Raw genomic sequence first — 22,219 nt, 5'->3', positions numbered from 1 at the left:
GAAATCCACAAATAAATAAATAAGCCAACTCTTTGAATCTTTAAGTGAACCTCTGCCCCACCCAATTTTTTAAAGAAAAATATTAAAATGACAAGGCACAAATCTGAGAGATTCTCAGAAGAATCAAACACTTTTTCTATCAAATGACTTAACTGCTACCAAATTTATCTCAAAATTTCACACAAACCAAGATCTTATCTTTCAAAGACACTGCAACATGCTACCACTCTGTTAACAGGGCACATTTATCTTAATATCTTTAGGAAACAAGAAATCCTACCTGCCGCTCTCAAAAATGTAAGGAGTTGCAGCCCAGCTGACGCTGCCAGTCACTGCAGCTCTTCCATACCCTTCTAGTGGAGTGAACGCGCCGGCACCAGTGCTTAAGGTTTCCCACCCTCAACTGCCTCAATTGAAGAGTCCGGTGGGAGGAGGAAAGAGAGAGGAAAGAAGAAGGAGAAAACCCAACCTCTCTGCAAGTGCTAATATGACTGGAGCTCTAGAGGCCAATTAGACAATGAGACTGTAGCACCCCCTTAACAGGAGGGGCATGGCAGACCCCCTGAGCAGAGCATCACCATCAGAAGTGTTCCACACGGATTCAGAGAAGTCAGCTATCAGTTTGCAAGCATAAACTGATGGGAGAACAGTTTATAGGTTACAGAAGGGTATTTTATTGTTAACGGACTGTACCAAGTTAAGATTAAAGAGGGGGAGAGACAACATGTAGGCAAGGAATGCTATGATACTTTTTTCCTCCAACCCAAGCCACCACAATTCCTCTGATGTGAATTTTTGATGACTTCCGACATCTTGCATGGTTAATAATCACTTCTCTGTCATGTTCAGTTCAGGTGGAAAATACATTTGCTGCATTGTGATGCAGTGCTGTGGCCACAGATTGCAACACCAGTTGTGCAAAGCTGGTCCCTAACTGAGCAGCAGGAATCTGCACATGTCATGATGCTAAAATAAATGGTAGTTAAAAGACTTTATACAGCAGCAGGCAGATTCTGCCATTTTAGTCTACGGAATATGTGGCTTCAACATGCAGGAATATCTCAGCTCACTGTGCCCTTGTCAACTGCACTGCCCTTCAGAGAGAACAGTAAATTCACCGTCTTAAACGCTTGGTCTCTTAGTAGTTAAAAGATTATACTAAATAACTATTCGAGTTAATTATATCTTTGAAAAGAACAGAGGTTATTTGCATTTCAGGAATATACAGCCAATGAAACTGTCAGTGACACAGGGAATGCAGGCCTTTTATTAACATATGTTCAGCTCAACTGTCACTTCTTAGCACAACATTTAGAGGAAAACATACGATGTGTATGTAATGAATGTTCCCATTTTACTGTAATGATTTTTAAGGTGCTTGTCAGAAAGGGGTATTTTTTTCTTCCATATGCTTAACATATAACTTGAAAATTAAAGATCAAAATACTAACGTTTCCCTTTCTAACAAAAGGAAATTCAATGCAGCAAATAAGTATGCAACTGCAGAAATGTTTTTGTGTAAGAGCAAAGATGAAATTGCCCAAGACCTCTGCCCAGATGGTTAAAGTCAGGTCAGTTAGGGAGAGGGCCATCGTTATGGCATAGTCTGCAAAGAACTAAAAGACCATTCCCTCTCCAACGGGAGGGACATCACAGAGCCTAAGAGTGCAATCTGTTGGCTGCAAACCCGACACCTACACTTGCAGAACCTGAGTGATCTAGGACATTTGCCAATGTCATAATGTACTTTTACATAAATATTGATCTGGCTTTTTAGTATTCAGAGTTTGGCTACTTAAGGTTGTTTAATCTACCACCATCATTTATCTTTTAAGAAACAGAACCAGGTTACAGACTTTGGTGCTTTAAAGAAAAGCAATCTAACAAACATTTCTTACATCAAAACTTCTGTCAAATACCCAAAATTGAGACGCTTCCGACATTTCTGTCTCATAAAAACAAATCAAAGCCCTCAACAACAAGAATAAACACAGGATCACACTACACACCGGTACTGGAACACTGAGTCCAACAATGAGAGAACCTACATTACTGACACAGAAAACCCACGTTTGCCTATTTTTCTCTACGACAGCAGCAAATTCCTAACTTGGAGATGTATATTGCTAACAAGCCTATAAAGCTGAAGAGCTTTTCAGTCTTCTTACCCTAACTTAAAATGAACTGCACTCACAGTGCTATTCAGTGGCACAGCAGAGGTCACAACGGTTGCTTCTAACATTCAACATTCAAGTTTTTGTTCCATACCCAATACAAGGTATCACCAAGAGCTCAGCACTGCACAGGGAGGACACCGGGAGCATGTGTTGAGGGTAGCTTTGAAATTAACCAGGCTCAGCTTATGCTCCAATTACTGGACAAAAGACAATCCTGGGGGACCTCTCTCTGGACCAATACAAGAAGCAAACTCGTTTGTTTTTGATCAAATAAATACTGTATTGAGCATAGCAGACATGCAGCAATAAGAATTCTGTCTGAGATTGGAGTTGCAAGAAAAAAAAATAAAAGAACAAGGCCCAAGTGTGGAAAAAGTCAAAATACCTCACTGATGTAGAATCTGAGGGTCATACACAGGGGAGTGAGAAAACCCTCTTTGTTTATATAAAAGCAAATTCTCACTGCACTGAGTCTGTAAGACTTTTTCTTTATTCTTTACTAACCCCAAATATAAATTAAGTGGATATTTCTTTGTGTCAGAGAAAATTCTAAAAGCAGCTCAGAGTCCTTTCCCCCCAGTTCCATGACCATTTTTAAGGAAACCATGTAAGAAGTTTGGCTCCGAGCTGCAGAACACTCTGGCAGAAAAGGCAGAGGACACAGAGGTGGTCGCTAATTTCCCTTCACCTAGTGCCTGGATGTAGAGGTTAGAAAACACTAGGAAGGTGCACTTACAAAAGCGGTGTTTCTACTTGTATCACTAGCCAAACACAAACCCACCCACTCTTCAATGTCTTAAATGGCAATCCATTTTCCAAGTTAGCCCTAGACACTAAAAACAAGCAAAACTGGGAATGTCGGTTCATGTTTGTAATCTCAGTACTGGGGAAGCAGAAGCAGAAGGATTTCAAATCCAAAAGACAGTCTGAGCTATATAGTGAGCTTAAAGTCAGTTTAGGCTATATAGTAGGACCCCATCTTAGAGGCTGGAAAGATGACTCAGTGGTTAAGAGCCCTTAATACACTTAGAGGACCCAGGTTCAGTTCCCAGCACCCACATCAGGCAACTCACAACTGTAACTCCAGTTTCAGGGGATCAGACACCCTCTAACCTTCATGTGTACCTGCACTCATGTGGTAGGGATAAATTCATGCAGGCACACACACATATACACAAATAAAAATCAATAAACAAATCTTTTTAAAAAGATTATCTCAAGTAAATTAAAGAGGAAAACCTTACGTGTCTAATAGTTATTAAAATGAAATAATATAAATCTCTGAATTCAAGTCCAGCCTGGTCTACAGAACAAGTCCCAGGACAGCCAAGGTTGCACAGAGAAACCCTGTCTGGAAAAAACAAACAAATGAGGGGGTGAGGGGGACAAAAAATATAATAAAAGTACACAGACTCACAAAATTCATAGCTATAAAAGTACTGAGAAAACCCATTTCCTTTGTAGGAGAAGTTAAGGAAATGAGGTGCAGGAAACTGAGGTTCTGGCCAGGGTCCTACAGTCAGTCACCTGGCCTGGGTTCTCCCTTCAGTCCAGGACTTGGTGTTATTGCTCCTTGCTGAGCTCACTGTCTAGTGACTGTGCACTGAGAGAAACAGCCAGGCATAGGACCTGAGCCCCAGGCTTCTGGGAATCTGACATTACGATATGGAGGACAATTACGGCTTCAAAAGAAGGACCTTTAGCTTACTAACTCTTGTTGCCAGTGTTCTTTACAAAACAGATGTGCTTCTGCCAGGTTGACTGCAAACAGAATCCTATTAAAAATCTATTTTACATTTAGTAAGTAAGCTGTTATGTGAAGAAATACTAAAATGAAATATCCCAAGATCTGTCTTATAAATCCACATATGCAGAGTATGGATTTGCTTATTAATGTAAGACAGTTATTACTATTATCTTAGAAGGGAGATAGATCTTGATTCCCATGCAAGCTTTTGCTGCACACCTTTATTCTTTCTACTTTTAGGTTACTAGTTAAAAACAAAAGACTATTTGATAGGGCGTGGTGGCACACACCTTTAGTACCAGCAACTGGGAGGCAGAAGTAGGTGAGCTCTATGAGTCTGAGTTCCAAGCCACCCAAATCTGCATAGTGAGAAATCTGAAAAATTGTAGATAAAAACAAAGGGCTCTTTAATAAAAGAAAAGGATTACTAAATTTACCCAGTCCCCAACCATTTAAATATGGGGCAAAAAAAACTCAGTCTGGGGTCATAATTTCACATTCCTGCATACAAAATATACATTCTTAATTTTTTTTCTGAGATGGCTCAGGGGGCAAAGGCACTGTTGCCAAGATTGATGACCTGAGTCCCATCCCCAGAACCTACAGGGTAGAAAAGAGAGAACAACTCTGCAAGCTGTCTTGTGACCTACATATGTGCACTGTGGCACACACACACATGTGTACATAAATATAGTTATAAAGGTTACTCTATGAAGGATGTGTACTGAAGTAAGTCCCTGTCTGGCAAGGTGTGGAAAGCTGTTATCTGGAAGTTCTGAAGAAGTAGGACACTACAGCTGTAGACACCACACTGTATACTCATAGTCTCTCAGACTACCATGCACTTTGGCAAATTATTAAAACTGAAGTACCTCATTAGAGTACTCACATACAAACTCTGAAATTAAGCAATAGAGACATCTCATGAAACACACACTGAAGGTGAAGTTAGTTCCAAAGCAAATGGGGTCTAGGTAACTACACACAAGTCATTTGCTCTATGTCTAGGTTTCCTTGTCTGTAAAATGGGAACCTTCCCCCAGACCTATAGGACATAACAGGATTATTCCTCAAAGTAAAGTGAAGTCATTTTAAATGATTTCTAAAACATGGGCTGCACATTTAATACATTTTTCAAGTATGCAGACTGATTTAGACATTTCCAAGGAGATACTTTATTCTGCTCCTTTGCTTTCTCTCATGGCATCTGTTGTTAGTTGCAGTTAAGGAAAAGCAAAATCTAATGACATTAACGGTAAACCAAGATCTCCAGCATTCAGCTAATTGCAGTGGGGTGCAAAGGCAAACAGAATGCGGAAAGGAGGCTGGGAGAAATGCAAGGGAATCAAGTTAATGAATAAAAACAAGTCCATCTTTCATCTCTTCTGGCTCCTACTGATGGCAGACGATCTATTTAATCTGCTGAGAGACCAGATTTAAGGCTTCCTTTGGCATAGTCCACCCATGAATTATTAATGCTCGCAGAAGCAATTGAACATCCGCTCACAGCATCAGAGAGGACAGTAATGATGAACAAAATGGGATTATTAATCCCACACACTTTCCTATGACTCCCTCTCCTTTTCATTTTCCTCTACATGACTAGAGTGTAAATTCTGAGCTACAGCCTCAATTTTATATTCAATACTCCCATAATGAAAAAAATTATAATTGACAAATCTTAAGTCATAACAGGCATGTCAAGCATACATTTTCTTGACCACTGTGTCCTTGACGACACAGAGCTAAAAACAAGAATGGTTCTAAAAAGGACGTATTGGCCACACCTATAATCTCAGCACTTGGGTGGTAGAGGCAAGAGGATCAAGAGTTCTAGGCCAGCCTTGGTAACATAGTAAGTTTGACTAGCATGGGCTACTTGAGGTCCTGTCTCAAAAAATAAAAACCAAACAAACAAAACCCATTGCAAATGGTTAGGTATCTTTTAGGGACTCAAGCACTCTTAAAGATAAACTGCATCATAGGTTGGTGCTAAAATTTATTTAACAAAAATATTTTCTGGGGTTATTTACAGGTAAATCCAGAAACCATGAGAACATCTAGAAAACTGACTTCTGTGTTCACATAATCCAGTTGGTCTCATATAAGATCCATTTATTAAGGCATACATGATAGAGACTTCATCCTAGGGCTAATCACTCTGTGAGGGCTGAGCATACCTATGTCTAAGAAATTCAAAAGTGACGTAAATGCTACTGGTCTGGGGGCCACATTTAACCACTAACCAAAAGCCTGCTTCTAGCTAGAAAATATGCAGAAAGCATGAAAGTTGTACGGAAGGAAACTAAAGTCAACATCAGGCAGAAGCTAATACAAAACAGAGTTGAAGTGTGTGGCCCCAGACCTCCCTGGCAGGCTCTGCAACACATGTGCTGCTCTGGTAAACCTCCCATAGAAACATAAAAAGACACAGGAGCTTGCAAAGCTAAGAACTGGCGTGCATGAAGCCAAACGGTAGATTAACTTCCAACTTCATTCACGAAGTGCGAGGGGAATGTCTTGTTCTCACTGCTCTCTCCCACCCTCTTACTTAGTTTGCTGTTCCGTGCAATTCTCCTTAAAGAACGAATAGTTCTAACAATCTCACTCTAACCTCTACAGATAGAAAAAAATTTTTTTACACATCTTCAACACCAAGCTGAAGGCAAAAGTAGAAAATTAGCAGAGAATTTAAGCAATGATCTAAAAGTAAAGAAATAATTTTCAGGATACTTATTAAAAGAACAGAATAAACCTGTAATCCCAGCACTTGGGAGGCTGTGACATTAGGTTCCTGAGTTCAAGGCCAGCTTGAGCTATATAGTAAGACCTTGTCTCAGAAAACAAGAGAAAAGGATAAGATAAGAGCAAATTAGCTGAATGTTGCCTAAAATACAGTTCAATTTTTTATGCGAATGCAAACAGAAAATAAGAACTGGTATTGAGAGAATACACATGGCAGCAGGCTAACTAGAAGGGGAAGCAAGGTCAGACTTCAAGGAGCACTTGCCAGTTACAAGGCCCAGCTCATTCCACCCCTGCTGTGCCTGTCAGCAGTGGCCAGTGCCTACAGTGAGGCTACAACAGAAGCCTTGGGAACAGCAGACCTTTCCCAGCAGGCAGGACAGAGGGATGGGCTAACCCTGAAAATATCCTCCACCTCACTGTGGTCCGGGCACTCAGATCTGATTTGGTCCATTTTCATTACTGGTGTCAGCATCTGCTGTCAGCTTGTCTGCAAAGGCTCAGGCAAATGGAGCAGGCGGTAGGGAGGATACAGAGGAGAGGTGGAGAGCAAGAATGAAAGGAGGGAAGTGAGAGAAGGATCAGTATAAAACAATCGGAGTCTTCTGGTCTACTCTAAACCCTGACATTCTGGTCCACCTACAGATCCACGGTTGTTTTCATACACCACTTTGCACTTATTTGGCATTGAGAACTTATTCATGTAGCCTTAATGTGGCTGATGGGTTCTAGTATGACAAGACTTAAAACATGTCAAGTAAGTCCTTCACACAACAGTGATGTGTTAAAAGCAACAGCAAACATCTGTGTGACTTTTTGTTCCAAAGTATTTCTTCAGGAGGAAAAAGTGGGGCTTGCCATTATTTATCATAAAGCTCACAGGAGCTATGAGTACAAATTGTTTTCCTAAGTAGCACCTTATACATCCTTATAAGCCAGATGGTTGACCCCCAAAGTTTTCCATTTTTTTTAAAGGATTTTCTTTTTTATTTATTATGTATAGAGTGTTCTGCCTGTATGTCTGCCTGCAGGCCAGAAGAGGACACCACATCTCCCTTACAAATGGTTGGATGGTTGTGAGACACCATATGGTTGCTGGGAATGAACTCAGGCAGGACCTCTGGAAGAGCAGCCAGTGCTCTTAACTGCTGAGCTACCTCACCAGCCCCCCCCCCCCCAATCTTTCACCTAGGAAGAAATAGATAGAAGCATCATTTCAAATAAAACAGACAAGAAGCTATTCAAGAGCAAACACGAGGGCAAAACACGAATAAAACCACCAGTGAAAGAACCAGTGCAGCTTGCTGACCTATACCTGTGAGCTTAGCACTCAGAGCCTGAAGCAGGAGGATTGTGCATCTGGGGCAGCCTGGGCTAAAAAGCAAGACCCTGCCTCAAAACAACAACAAAACAAACAAACGACCATGCATACATATGTGCCCACAAAAAAAACATACAACAAAATCAAGTCAGACATGGTGGCCCACAGTTTTAATCCCAGCATAGGAAGAAGAACAAAAGGTTCTTCTTCAGCTATCCAGATAAGTTGAAAAGCAGACTGGGCTACATAAGACCATCTTTTTAAAACAACAACGCCCACCAAAAAGCAGCAAGAACTGGCTTAGAGTGTTTGAAGAACACAGCTGCACGAAAGGCACTCTACCAGACTACTACTTGATGCTCTTCAGCAAAAGCAAGCTACGCTGTCACCTGGATGCACGTCTCACACTTGACAGTAACTAATCTCTTCTGATGTCAATTTCTTCTACTTCTGACTTAGTGTCTTCTGGTTTTGCTGTAATAAAATATTCTGACAAAAATAACTTGAGAAAGAAAGGGTTTATCTTAGCTCACAGCTCAAGTTACATGTGGTGGTTTCAATGAGAAAAGCTTGACAGGCGCATAGATTCGAATACTTGGTCACCAGAGTGGCAATATTTGAAAAGATTAGGAGGTGTGGACTTGTTGGGGAAAATGTGTCAATGGGAGTGGGCTTTGAGGTTTCAGAAAGCCCATTCCAAGCCCAGAGTCTCTCTCTTCCTGCTGCCTGCAGATCAGATCTGGATACAGAACTCTCAGCAACTTCTCCAGCACCATGTCAGCCTGTGTGCTGCCATATTCCCCGCCATGATGACAATGGACTAAACCTCTGAACTGTAAGCCAGCTCAATTAAATGCTTTCCTCTATAAGAGTTGCTGTGGTCAATGTGTCTCCTCACAGCAATAGGAGACTCACTAAGACGGTACAGTTCATCACGGCAGAGGCGACAGGGCAGCAGAAGCTTGAAATAGCTGATCCTATTTCATCACAATCAGAAAACAGAAGGATGAATGCGCACATGCGAGAATGTCTCTGCCCACAGTTAAGATAGGTCTTCCACATCCACTAACATGATCAAGACAATCCCCTACAGGTGTGCCCAGAGGCCTATTTCCCTAGTGTCTCTAGATCATGTCAAGCTGACAATTAACATTAACCATCATAATTCCTAAATAAAGATGAGTGAGGCCTACATCACTGGACCATCTCAAGTACTACAGCAAAAGTGAGTGAGTAATGGACAAGTATTACACAGATAGCAGGAGTGTTCTGATATACCGCTAATAGTTCAGATAAGATTCTGGCTAATTTTTTCCCCCAAAATCTTCCAAACCAGGGCAAAGGTGCAGATTTTCGGAATAGCATTCCAAATGGTCTGAGGAGGATAACAAAAATGATTCAATGAAATCAATGTGTTTTGGGTCCTTTTTCACATAATGAAATGCTTCTCAATTATAGAACGAAATAAAACACCACATATCGTTTTATAGGCACTTAATTATTCTGAGTAGTCATAGTTATTTCAGATAATCTCTAATGTATGTGTCACATACTAATTCCTCACTTCATTTACAAATATGCCACTGGGTGGTGGTGGCGAATGTCTTTAATCCCAGCACTTGGGAGGCAGAGGCAGGCCTGGTCTACAGAGCAAGTTCTAGGACAACTAGGTCTGTTACACAGAGACAGCCTGTATTGAAAAACAAAACAAACAGATGCCTCCTTCTTTCTCTCTCTCTCTCTCTCTCTCTCCCTCTCTCTCTCTCTCTCCCTCCCTCCCTCCCTCCCTCCCTCCCTCCCNTTATAGGTGTGCACCACCGCATCCAGTTGTGGTACTGGGGATCAAACCCAGAGCCTCACACATGGAAGGCAAACATTCTACTGATTTAGTAGTCTTCTGTCATTTCAAACAGAACATCCCACAGTCCTAAGATCTGGTATATTGTCCAGATAAATACTTTCAAAATGGTGGCTGTTCCAACCACTTTATGAGGTAGCATGTCAGTCAAGACGGTTGCTGTGGAGCCATTTCCCAGGCTTACTGTGATAGCTAAAGTAAACTGTCAACTTGATACCGTGTGAGATCACCTGGGGAAGGAGACTCAATGAGAAACTAGATTATGATGGTCTGCAGGCATGTCTGGGACTGCTACCTTGACTGCATCAACTGATCTGGAAAAGTGTGCCCGCCGTTGTGCACTGTCTCCTAGGAAGGGAGTTACACTATTTAAGAACAGAGGAGCATGCTGAGCATTCGCATACATGCATCAATTCTCTGCTCTCGGGTTCTGACTGTGGATGTAATGCGACCAGTTCTCCCAAGCTCCTGCTGATTTAAATTCCCTGCCAGGATGGTCTGTAACCTGGAATTGTGAGCTAAATAAATTCTTTTTCTCTTGTTTTTGTCACAGTGTTTAACTGTGAACATTCCGCGTGCACTGGTCACCACCCTTTCAGTTCTGTTTAGTGTTTCCTTCATGACTCAGTGGAGTCAGTTTCTATTTACTGTAAGGGACAGTTAGTCCAGAGAATGATGACATGCATGATGTCAGGCATTACTATTCTGCTGAATGTCAACTTCTGTCTGCTAGAAGTGAACAATCATGCTGTAGATAAATTTTTCCTATATTCTAGAATACATGCAAATTTGAGAGTTTTGTCTGTGTCTTTAAAATTCAAACACACAATGCCGGGCGATGGTGGCGCACACCTTTAATCCCAGCACTCAGGAGGCAGAGGCAGGCGGATCTCTGTGAGTTCGAGACCAGCCTGGTCTACAGAGCTAGTGCCAGGACAGGCTCCAAAGCCACAGAGAAACCCTGTCTCAAAAAAAAAAAAAAAAAAAAATTCAAACACACATAAATACCCTTAGGCAGCCAAACCATATTATACGATACAAGATTTCAACATTCCGGCACACTGCCAGAGCTTAATGGCCAGTCAGACACAAAGTGAGGAAATGGGTCTGCATTAAACCTACAAATAAGTCAACAATCAATAATCTGGTATTACAGGAAAAATATGATGTGCCCTTTAAATTGCTTCTAGCATCATCCTTCTAACTCAAGCTCTGCTTCAGAAACAAAGAAAGATGATCAAACAAAAAGCTGTACACAACCTATTCTGCACAAGTGCTCCTGGTTCACACACAAATCTAACTGTGCACCTATAGGGCAGCAATCTGGGAAATAACAGGCTGTGCTTTGCACAATAAATTAAACTGACAGCTTAGCAAGCAGAAAAAAACACCAAGGAGGCAGCACCTGGAGTATAACTCTGCCCAAACCCAGCAGGGCTTTGCATCATGGTTTGTTGTACAGCTTTTTACTCAGGCAACATTATTTTACAGTTTAGTTTCTTGGGGGAAAAAAAGCAGGACCTAACAGTGCTTGCTGTGCAAGCTTGAGGACCTAAATTCAGATCCCCAGGACCCACACAAAAATCTGGTTTTAGCCATGAACACACCTGTAAGCCCACCCCACCACTGTTAGGACAAAGACAAGTGGATCCTGGGGGCTTACTGGCCAACACCCTGGCCCCAGTTCAGTGAGATCCTATGTCAGGGGAGTAAGGCTGAGAGTAACAGGGGAGGACATCCAATGTCCTCTGGCTCATGCCTGTACAGATGTATGTGCCTATATACACATACAGTTTTAAAAAAGAAAGTAAGATGGTATATCTTTCTCAAAATATTTAAGGTGTGAAAATAGTTTATTAAGAAAGAATGGAGAGCCGGGCGGTGGTGGCGCACTCCTTTAATCCCAGCACTCGGGAGGCAGAGGCAGGCGGATCTCTGTGAGTTCGAGACCAGCCTGGTCTACAAGAGCTAGTTCCAGGACAGGCTCCAAAACCACAGAGAAACCCTGTCTCGAAAAACCAAAAAAAAGAAAAGAAAAGAAAAGAAAAGAAAAGAAAAAAGAAAGAAAGAAAGAAAGAAAGAAAAGAAAGAATGGAGATAAGTTAGTGAGCAAAGGCAAGTGCACACAACTAGTTTTTCCTCCTTCAAACACACCTTGAATATCTACGTCTTTAATTATCCTAGTCTATAAAGGAAATTCAAAACCTAGGGGGCTAAGACCATAGTACAGTCAACAGACTGGAGTGAAAATCTAGCCTCTGAAGACTTTAGGTTCCTATCTGGAGAATGGAGTTGACAGCAAACATCCATCTGCCTCAGTGGGTGGGTAGGAAGATTAAGGGAGAAAACCCAGAAAGTGCTGCCGCTGCCATGTGAACAAAAAAAAAAAAAAAGATCGCTAAATAAATGATCAGCTTTGCTACTCTGACATTAGCTACAGTAAAACAACACAGGAATTTAAACTTGCCTTTGACCTGCACTTTCCTATACAGGAAGGAGGGCAAGAGAGAGGTAGGCGGAACATTACTCAAAGTACAAGCAAAGGAGTATTTCTCTGCTAATGTCTTGCTCCTAGTCTGTAGAAGGTAAGTGCAAAACCTGAGAATAGAGGCTGAAAAACTGGCTCAGCAGTTAAAAGCACTGGCTACTCTTGCAGAAGACCTGGTTCCCAACACATGGCAGTTCACACTGTCTCTAACTCCTGTTTCAGGGAATTAAAAATCCTCTTCTGGCCTCCACAGGCATACATGTGGTGCACAGACATAAACCAAGGAAACCACTCCTATATGTAAAATAAAATAAATAAACCATGAATACAGTTAGAAACTTTTATAGTAACTAACATAAATTTTATCACTACTGAACCTAATGTTTTAAAGCAGAGCTTGTATTTTGTATGTCTTTATTTTTTCTAATAATTCATTTTTATTGTATTTTATAAAAGTATCAGCTGAGTGTGGTGGTACTTTAATCCCAGCACTTAGGAGGTAAGACAGGTAAATCTGTATGAGTTCAAGGGTAGCCTATAGAGAGTTCCAGATCAGCAAGGGCTTCACAGTGAGATCCTGTCTCAGAACAAACAAACAAACAAACTTCTAGATCTGAGATGAATCAGGAGTGTGGGGAAGGGATGATCCGCAGCTTTGAATGACTAATGGCTACCACATTTCTTCAATGCTAAGACATCTGGGATAGGGGCCTCATCACAAAACCAACTGCCATTATAAATGATCATAAACCTTCAAGGTCCACCAGGCCCTGCTCATTTAGAGGCCAGGCCTGCTGTGACAGCTTGACAGACACTGAGTATGGGAGTGTCCAGCAGAGGAGAGTGCTCAGAGAATAGCACAGCCATGTACTCTGCTTCCTGAGGAAATTAAGTATATCATAAACTCATAAATTAAGTATATCATAAGCATATGGTAGTCTGCCTGCTTTAAGATGGCAACTGCATTTTTAGAAGCAATAGAGGAACACATCCCTCATATCCTTCTGCTCATGCCATTCTAACTAATAAGTCAAATTATACAATAATAATAAAACTTAGTTAGCAAATCCACAGTCCACTTTAGAGTCTATTGACCTGAACACCACCCCCTTGTTTTAGATATTAAACAAACAGTCCAGTTCTGATTATAAAAATGTTTTAGGAGGGCTGGAGAGATGGCTCAGCGGTTAAGAGCATTGCCTGCTCTTCCAAAGGTACCGAGTTCAATTCCCAGCAACCACATGGTGGCTTACAACCACCTGTAATGAGGTCTGGTGCCCTCTTCTGGCCTGGAGGCATACACACAGACAGAACATTGTATACATAATAAATAAATAAATAAATATTTTAAAAAATGTTTTAGGAGACAAGGATTCTTTTTGTGAAATGTCTTGGTAGCTGCTGCATTGCATTAAGCACCCCGGGTTTCTGAAAAGCAGCGGCAGGCTTTTCTCACAATCACTCAGGTCTGGCCCTTCTGTCCTCTAAGATAACCAAAGTGGCTTGTGGGCCTGTGCCTATCTTGTCCAGGATGACAGCAGCAACTTGCCCTTAAACAATGTTGAGATTCTACACACTTAAGCCCAGAATGGAAGCTGGGCATCTGTGAAGCAGAGAAACGCTTTAAGCGACAGCAAAGCACCTGCTTCTGTGTCAGAGCATGCTGCCCTTCCACTCTCAGCTCCAGCCTCACACCGAACTAACAAGAAGGAAAAGCCTCTGCAGTCGGAGCTCCTCTCCACTCTTCACGTGGTAGGCAGGTGGGGACACCAGCGACCTAGGCCCCAAGGTTTGTAATTACAGAGCCATACTTTGCAACTGCCGTCAGCCAAACAAAGGCACCACATCAGGCTACAACCTGAAAAGCTCCAAATTGAACATCCCCAAATGGAAATAAGATCGATCACACAATGGAAATAAGAGCACAGTAGTAGACCAATGTGGTACAACAGGGTCAAGGGCTGCCATCTAAGAAGGGCTGCTAATGCTTGAAAAGGTTTTAATTCAAATCATATCCACTCTAGTGTCAAATAGTTGAGAAGATAAAAGGACATGCTCATTTCTGATTTCTGAACCAAGCCATTTTAAGATTCTAGGCCAAAGACGACAACCTGTGCTCCCCAGCTCCAGGAAGCTGACACATCAAGGGATATCGGCAGGTTAAGAGGGCTAATGAAGGAGGAAGGGATGCTTCAGTGCCAGTTCAAAGGTACAGCCTAGCCAGTATCTGCCCTGCTCTATTCAGATGCCAGATAAATATTTTAGCTGTGGGCTTGTTCCAAGATATTCTTACAGAACTATTCCAACTTCGTTCTTCTTTAAGGTGGTAATTGATATTCTCCTGCTCACTACAGGATATAAGAAAACCCTGCGAAGACAAAACAGCCTGTCATTTCCTGCTTGTTCAGAACACATTCAGCAGCCATTTGCTTGCTTGTTCTGAAAGCCTAGCATTCAGAAGCTACTGTGAATGGATAAATAAAAGGACTGAAATTTTATACTCCTGGCTTACAGAGAAGCAGTTTTCACATTTTCCACAAACCCAATTTGACTCCAAAAGTTACAGTCTTTAATTCCATTCACTGAATAATGTAATTGTATTCTGCCACCAAACCACAATGGCTGTCATTTCTCTGATCACAAGCGGGCAGAACAACATAATCGTTTCAGTTCTCTATCGGCTAGTATTAATACACTCAACTATAACACAAAACAGGATGGACACTAGCCTGCCTCTGTGAAGACACTTGATTTTTATAGTTTACTGGGTTTTGCTAACTGTGAGACTGACACTAGGTCAAGGTTTGGTGTCAAGGAGAGCAAATATTATTGAACGTGTATGATTCCATGTGAGCTTGGAAGCCGCTATGTTCACACAAGGAACAAAACCTTACCTAACTTCTGTCCCTGAAGCAGAGCTGGGATAGAAGAGATGTAAGCTTGGCTAAAAGCTGCTCAAATGCCATGCTCACATCTTGGTCTAAAATGTATCCGGTATTCCAGAAAAGAGTTTCTCTCCAACAAATAGACCCTGGATACTGCTACACTCAGACTCATCTGCTAGTGAGCCTAAAAGCACTAACCACAGGCTATTTCAGGAGCAGGAGAGGAAGCTGCTTTAAGCTACGCAAAGACAAGGTTCAAATGTTCACTAAAGTCCTCTATGATCAGAGCTGGGAGGTGGCTCAGTGGTTAACAGCACTGACTGCTCTTACAGAGGATCAGTGGTCAGTTCCCAGCACCCACGTGGCAGCTTACAAACATCCTTAACTCCTATTCCAAGCGACCTGATGCACTCTTTTGGCTCTGTGGATATGATGCACAAACATACATACAGGCAAAATATTCATATATAACATTTAAAAATGTTTTTAAACCTCTACAACCTTAAGAGAAAGGTTACCATGAACTTTCCATAGACGCCTTATAGTTGGGAGAAATACAGTAAAAAAGATTAATAAACACAAATGCTTACCTAAAATCTTTCAACCATAGAGTACATGAAATAGTTTTATGTTTTCCTATTACATGAAAATATGTAGAGAACAAAAAAGTCCTATTTCTTCAGTCCACAGTCCTTCAATTCAAATTTTCCAAACACTTAGTCCAGCTTAGATTACCATTTGGTGCACAAAAACCTGTTGTTCAAGCATATGAAGCACGGTAAAGCGAGACAGAAGTCAGGTGTGTTTTGTCTACTCAAACCATCCCTCAGAATTGTAGAACAAATGGTCAGAATGCAAATAGATGTAAATCTTATGAATGAACCTCACCTGTCTGTAAACTTCCGACTGCAATTCTGCTAGACCTCAGTTTCTAGATACAGATGAAAAGCAAAGAAATTCATTTCTTTAAAAATAGTTCTAGAACTGGGTGTGGTGACACCTGCCTTAAACCCAGCACTGAGAGGCAGAGGCCGGCCTGTTGTACACAGTAAGCTCCAGGCCAGCCAATGCTATACACTGTTGAGACTTTCACAAAAAAAAAAAAAAAACACACACACACAAGAATCCTAGAGCCTGGCAACTTAGCTCCAACCCACGGGAAACAGAGGAAGGAGGATCTTAAGGCCAGCCTGGAGTACAGAGCAGGTCTGTACCTACAAACAATAGCAACCACACACTCACACACAAAAAACAGTCAGTCCTAGTGCTAAGACATGGCTTGCCCACTCTGACTGCACTTCCCCTTAGCTAATTCAGACTAGAGGAGTTTCCAGATGCACTTCTTTTGCAGAATTAATATTTACCCTGTAATGTTCCCAAAGAGCCGCTACTCATCGTGCCAATCACTCTGGCAAATCCAACACTTTCTCCAGCAAACTGCACAGACACACAATTAGTGAGCACCACAGCTTCTTTCCTCTGTCATGTTTATATAGCTGTGTTTAAATGGTAATGTCTCTTTCTTAAGACAGGAAGTCAAAAGACAAACTGAAAACAACAATTTGGATGATAAGGGGTTACAGCACTGATTCATTTTTAAACTCACAAAGACATTTAGTTTTTCTTCTCACTGTTTAAAAAAATAAAGTGAGTGGTCTGAGCACACTCTACATTTCCAAGAACAGAAAAAAGAAAGAAAACAGTGAATATTTTATCATAAATACAGTTTGGTAAGCAAATGACTTAACAAGCATCTCTACACCAACGCTGTACATGTGACATATTAGCTTTCCTGATTTAATTTTCTCATGATAATGTATCTTTTATTGAATACTTGCTTTTCACTTTACTCTTATAAAACATAACCTGCTAATTAAGGCGGATTATGAAGTTGGAGGCCAGCATGGACTACGGAGTAGTACCGGGAGACCAAAGGCTACCCTGCAAACCCCTACAAAATAAAGAAATGGGGAACGCTTTCTGGGTTTCATGCTTTATAAGCAGCAGACTATTAGCAACTGAAAAGGTCTGGGCTGAAGGCTTTCCAACACATAATTGTTTGCTGACCCGTTTGGACAGAAGGCATGGCACTGAACTTGGGGATCAAGATGTGTGTGTAGTCTCACTTCCTAAAGGCCCCAAGAGAATACTGAAGATGTGCTGGCCTTGTCGGCCTCGTCAGGAGGACAGCTAGCACTAAACTGCCCAACTCCGGTACTCTCCATGGAGGTCAGCTGAAGATGTTTCATGATCCTAAGTGAAAGGTTCAGCCTTTCTGGCACTATAAGTGTACTGAAGTGAAGAGTGCTCCCCAAAAAGAAATGTTCAAATCCTAACCCCGTGAACTTGTAACCATCATCTTCCTTGGAAATAGGGTCTTTGTAGATGTGACTAACTAAGGATCTCAAGATGAAGTCATCCAATGAATGCACCCGCCTTTCCTGTTTTCAACAAGGCTTTAAGATGGGTCTTATGAACTGACATGGTAATTTCACTGACAAGAGAAAGGAAAGGTAGACTGGACACCAGGAAGAATCTATGAAGACAGAGTGTGAGAGACACTACCACAAACCAAGAATGAGAACCCACTAAAGCCTGAAGGAGATTCTCCCCTAGAGTTGAGGAGGGCAAACAATGGTACCAATAATTTGATTTCAAATTTCAGAACTCAAAAATGTCAAAGAATAAATCCCCATTGTTTTAGGGTACCTATTAATACTAGTTTCTGGTAATTAGGTGCAAATATTGAAATGCTGATCTAATGCCATTTAGAAATAATGCAATTCCCATTTTTATGGCCTAAACAGACTATCTCTGTATAGCCTTATTCAAATATACATGCAATATAGTGAAAAGTCCAGAACACAACTGAAACCATAGTATGTTATTACATAATTCATGAGATCATGGTGAAGACATGCAATCTGCCCTTAATGGTTTTTTGTTTGTTTGTTTTTTCTCTCTTTCTTTTTCTGGTCAAGACTGAACCAAGCAAGTGGATCTCTGTAAACCTTGTGCCCATGTACTCCATAGTTACTTTGATTAGTTAGTACAGTCAATTAAGCAGTATGTCCTATTACATTATTGCTCTCACACAAATTTGTAGGCCTTCTTTATGATTGTTTCCAAAAAATAAAATCAATAAACATCTTCAAAAATTCTATTAAGTATCATTCATATGTATATTTTAAGTGGTTTCCAAGACATATTACCATTGCTGGCCACAGCAACTTTTTAAAAATGTATTCTCAATGCATGCCAGCATCACTGATTAGAACAAACAAAACAGTAAAAACAAAACCCATATTAATTTCAAGCTCCATTAGAAACAGAAGGAAATGTACTCAATGTTTACCAAATAAAAAGAGAAAGTATGCCCACAGAAAAATGCCTTGAGAGCTTATAAGCTCATAGCTTATAAAGCTATGAGCAGCGAGGTCCTGACCAGCATCTGTCAAGACAGTGTGCCAGCCTTTCCTTTCATGACAGTGTGTTCAGGATCTTATAAACAGACATGACAGTCCTACTCTAATACCTGGCATGCGGGGTTATGGTACAGTACATTCATGTCTAAAAAAATTCACTATTTTAAAAACAAAAAATTTATATACAATACAAAAGTCAATCAAGCAGGATGTAGTGACTCACTTGTAATTCTATCAGGTGTATGATATATGAACGACAGACCACCAGCTATACTTGACTTCTTTCCAGCAACTGAAGATGTCCAATTTCCTGTTACCCTCACCAGAAGAAAGAGAAAGGACGAGCTCTTGGTGCGAAGAGTGGCACTACGTTAACCAGGCTCCAACATGATAGCGCTAGACTAACAACACGTGAGCATAAATCAGTGGTCTCAACCTTCCTAACGCTGCAATCGTTTAGTACAGTTCCTCATGTTGTGGTAACCCCCAAACATAAAATTATTTTTTTCTACATCATAACTATAAGTTTGCTACTGCTATGAATCATAATGTAAATATCTGATACGCAAGATATCTGACATGGGACCCCTGTTAAAGAGTCGTTTGACAACCCCCTCAAAGGGGTGCAACCCATAGATTGAGAACCATTGGCAACTGAGCCACATATTGTAATTAAAACCATCAACTTACTACTGATAAACTTGAGTCAGAAGCCCAGTTCAAAATCTTCTCAGGCCAAAGCTATATCTTTCTTCTTTCTTGGCAAGAAGATGAAGTTTACAGTAGCTTAACACTACCAAGTCTAGGCTTTTTTTCAGATCTAACTGATGAATTCTCAGTTATTTTTGGGGTGGAAGGTGAGACGAAAACCCAGTCAGCGAAGCAGCTGCCTTGCAACACAAGGACCTGAATTCAGATCTCCATAACCCACATAAAAAGTTGCAAAGGTGGGTATGCCCATACTCAGCAATGAGAGAGTATAGACATATAATCAGGGAGGCAAAGAAAGGCAGGTCCTCAGAAGCTCACAGGCCAGACAGTCTGTTTTATGTGGTCAATGTCCAGGCCAATGACAGAGTCTTTCTCAAACAAAAGATAAAAGGTGCCTTAAAAAATAACCTAAGGCTGTCCTCAGTCTTCACATATCTGTAACTTCCAAAATCACATACATGTGGGCAAACACACTGGAACATACACATAATTGTACTGGATTAAATATTTTGCATTATTTATTTATTATGTATACAATGTTCTGCCTGCTTGTATGCCTGCAGACCAGAAGAGGGCACCAGATCTTATTACAGATGTGAGCCAACTTGTGGTTGCTGGGAATTGAACTCAGGACATCTGGAAGAGCAGCCAGTGCTCTTAACTTCTGAGCCATCTCTCCAGCCCAACATTTTGCATTTTTAAAGCTATTCTGGCAAAACCCAAGTAAGAGAGAAAAATCTAAAAACTAAAAAGTTCAAAGATTTCCCTACACAAGACTAAAATTCACAGCAATAATCATTTCAAATTAAGAAATTATTTCTGATGTAACTGAGCATACACTGCTGGGAAACCATCTAACAGTGCTGAAGGAGGATGTTCTTACATTAAGCAAATGACTAGATACGTTGATTACTCATAGTATTTGAGTTCTATCCCATTCATGCCATACCATCAGTATTAAAGTATTATCATAGAGCACCAGCAGTTGCACTTCAGATTAGGTAATGTTTGTTATAAAAGCAAAATAAAAATAAAAACTTCTGGATTTTTGTATTTTGGGAACATATCAATAACCAAAGAAATCATGAACATTAGTAATTTCTAGTCTCCCCTCAAAAGAATAGGTTTCCAAATTAGAACAATTCTGAAATGTAGTCACCAGATGCACTACCATGGGTCTTAAAAAGATTTTGGAATACAGTATCAATTTAGGCCCAGCTCATAGAGAACACAATTATCACCCATTTCTTCCTGAACTTGCCTTTTTATTTCAAAGGAAATCTTAGGAAGTCAAGGCAGGTGGTGGCATAAAATCCCCACTACTCAAGAATTAGAGGACCATGATCACCTGAGGTCAGACCCTACAAGAGTGGACCCCATCTCAAGCAAACAAACAAAAACAGAACAGGTAAACCAATGCAAGCAGTACAGCATGCACTCATTCCTACACAAAACAATCAAATCACGAGGTTTCGCCTTAACAAGCTTACAGCAGTTTCTGATTAGATAAAATAGCAATCAGCAGCTAGGGGCATGTCAGGCTCGAGGAGACTGGGGTGCTCTATTAGGCCATTTCCTGGTATCACTAATGCAGCCAAATATTTCCTGGAAATCACTGAGCTGATTGCAGTAAATAGTACTTTAAGCTCCAATACATGCAAGATGTAAAAAGAAATGTGAACAACAAATAGTAAAATTATCTGAATCTAGTAAATCAAGCAAGAGAAACTGAATGACTCCTGTCTCTGCACCTTGGATTAAGCCCAAGTAAGGCAGTAAAATCCGTTTTCAAACCAGAATTATCTAAAAAGTACAGGATGGAATTGCTTTCTTAAATTTACCCACAGAGAACACTCTGAAAACAACCCAATGATTGCCCCTCTGATCTCCAAACCTGAGTCTCCTGTTCTTTTAGTATCTGAATAAGAAGAAAACTGATAAAGAAAGTGGCAGTCTTAATTCAGTGGTGAAGAAAGGGCCAAGGCCTACGGCCTGGGTACACTCCAAGCTGCTCTTGCAGCTGGCAGCTCTTACCTGAATGTCTGTGTCCTTCACAGGCTCAAGAGGTTCAAAAGTGGTCGCTGCACTCAGACTCTCCAATCTCTGGGAGATGTGGGATATGTCAAGTCCCCGTGACCCAAGAAGAACTGATCTATATGGGGATGTAGGACAGAAAGACAAAGAGGGGAAGTAGTATTAGGGTCTGTAATACATGCCATAAAATACTAGAGCTGTTTTCATTCAAAACCTCTTATCTTGGAGTAGGAGGAAGAGGCCAGAGCAAATGGTAGAGCACCTAACTAGAACACTTCCATCTTCTGGCCGGGTCCTGTTGTACGGCTGATTTCTTACCTGCCCATAAAGGTCTAGGAACTGAAACAGCAGACACACACTACATTTGGGAGTAAGATATCCAAGTTCTAGTAATGACTGAATTAGAGGGAGAACCTCGTTATAGAATGGAATAATAGCAACACCACAGTCAGCTCCAAACACTTTTAGAAACCCCTTGAGATAAATGCAATTATTCAGCCCTAGATCTAGAATACAAACCCTTCATCGCCTCTCCATGTTTAACAGCTTCTGAAGAGAAAGTCAGTAAAGCACATTTTAACTTCAGGAGTAGCAGGTCCAAACACTCCCTGAGGAAACTGTCTGGAGTAGCAGATACCTTACTCAGGGGCAGTCAAAACAGAATCAAAGGCTAGTTCTGCATGGCTTGTCTTCAAAGTCCAGGTACCATGCCACTGCACCTTCAAATCCCCTCTCTTTTGCTTAGCCAAGAATACAGCTTTTTTCTGAACAATAAAAGCTTCTGAAGAGAAATGAGAATATAGTCAACTCCATTTCTCCTCTCTAGGC

The 22,219-nt window shown here is 41.0% G+C and overlaps 1 protein-coding gene across 1 annotated transcript in view; it reads right to left on the bottom strand.

Moving 5' to 3' along the window:
• The window catches only part of Nup93 (nucleoporin 93), a 96,780-nt gene that overhangs the window by 49,389 nt on the left and 25,172 nt on the right, over positions 1-22,219 (bottom strand). Inside the window, exon 3 of the mRNA XM_050144249.1 lies at positions 21,392-21,509. Within this exon, the coding sequence (XP_050000206.1) occupies positions 21,392-21,509 (118 nt within the window). The remainder of the gene's footprint in view (positions 1-21,391; positions 21,510-22,219) is intronic.

This window comes from Alexandromys fortis, unplaced genomic scaffold, assembly GCF_014885135.2.
Source record: "Alexandromys fortis isolate MF-2015 unplaced genomic scaffold, M_Fortis_MF-2015_v1.1 scaffold_1, whole genome shotgun sequence".
NCBI classification, from domain to species: domain Eukaryota; kingdom Metazoa; phylum Chordata; class Mammalia; order Rodentia; family Cricetidae; genus Alexandromys; species Alexandromys fortis.
This window is presented reverse-complemented; position numbering and strand designations above follow the sequence as displayed.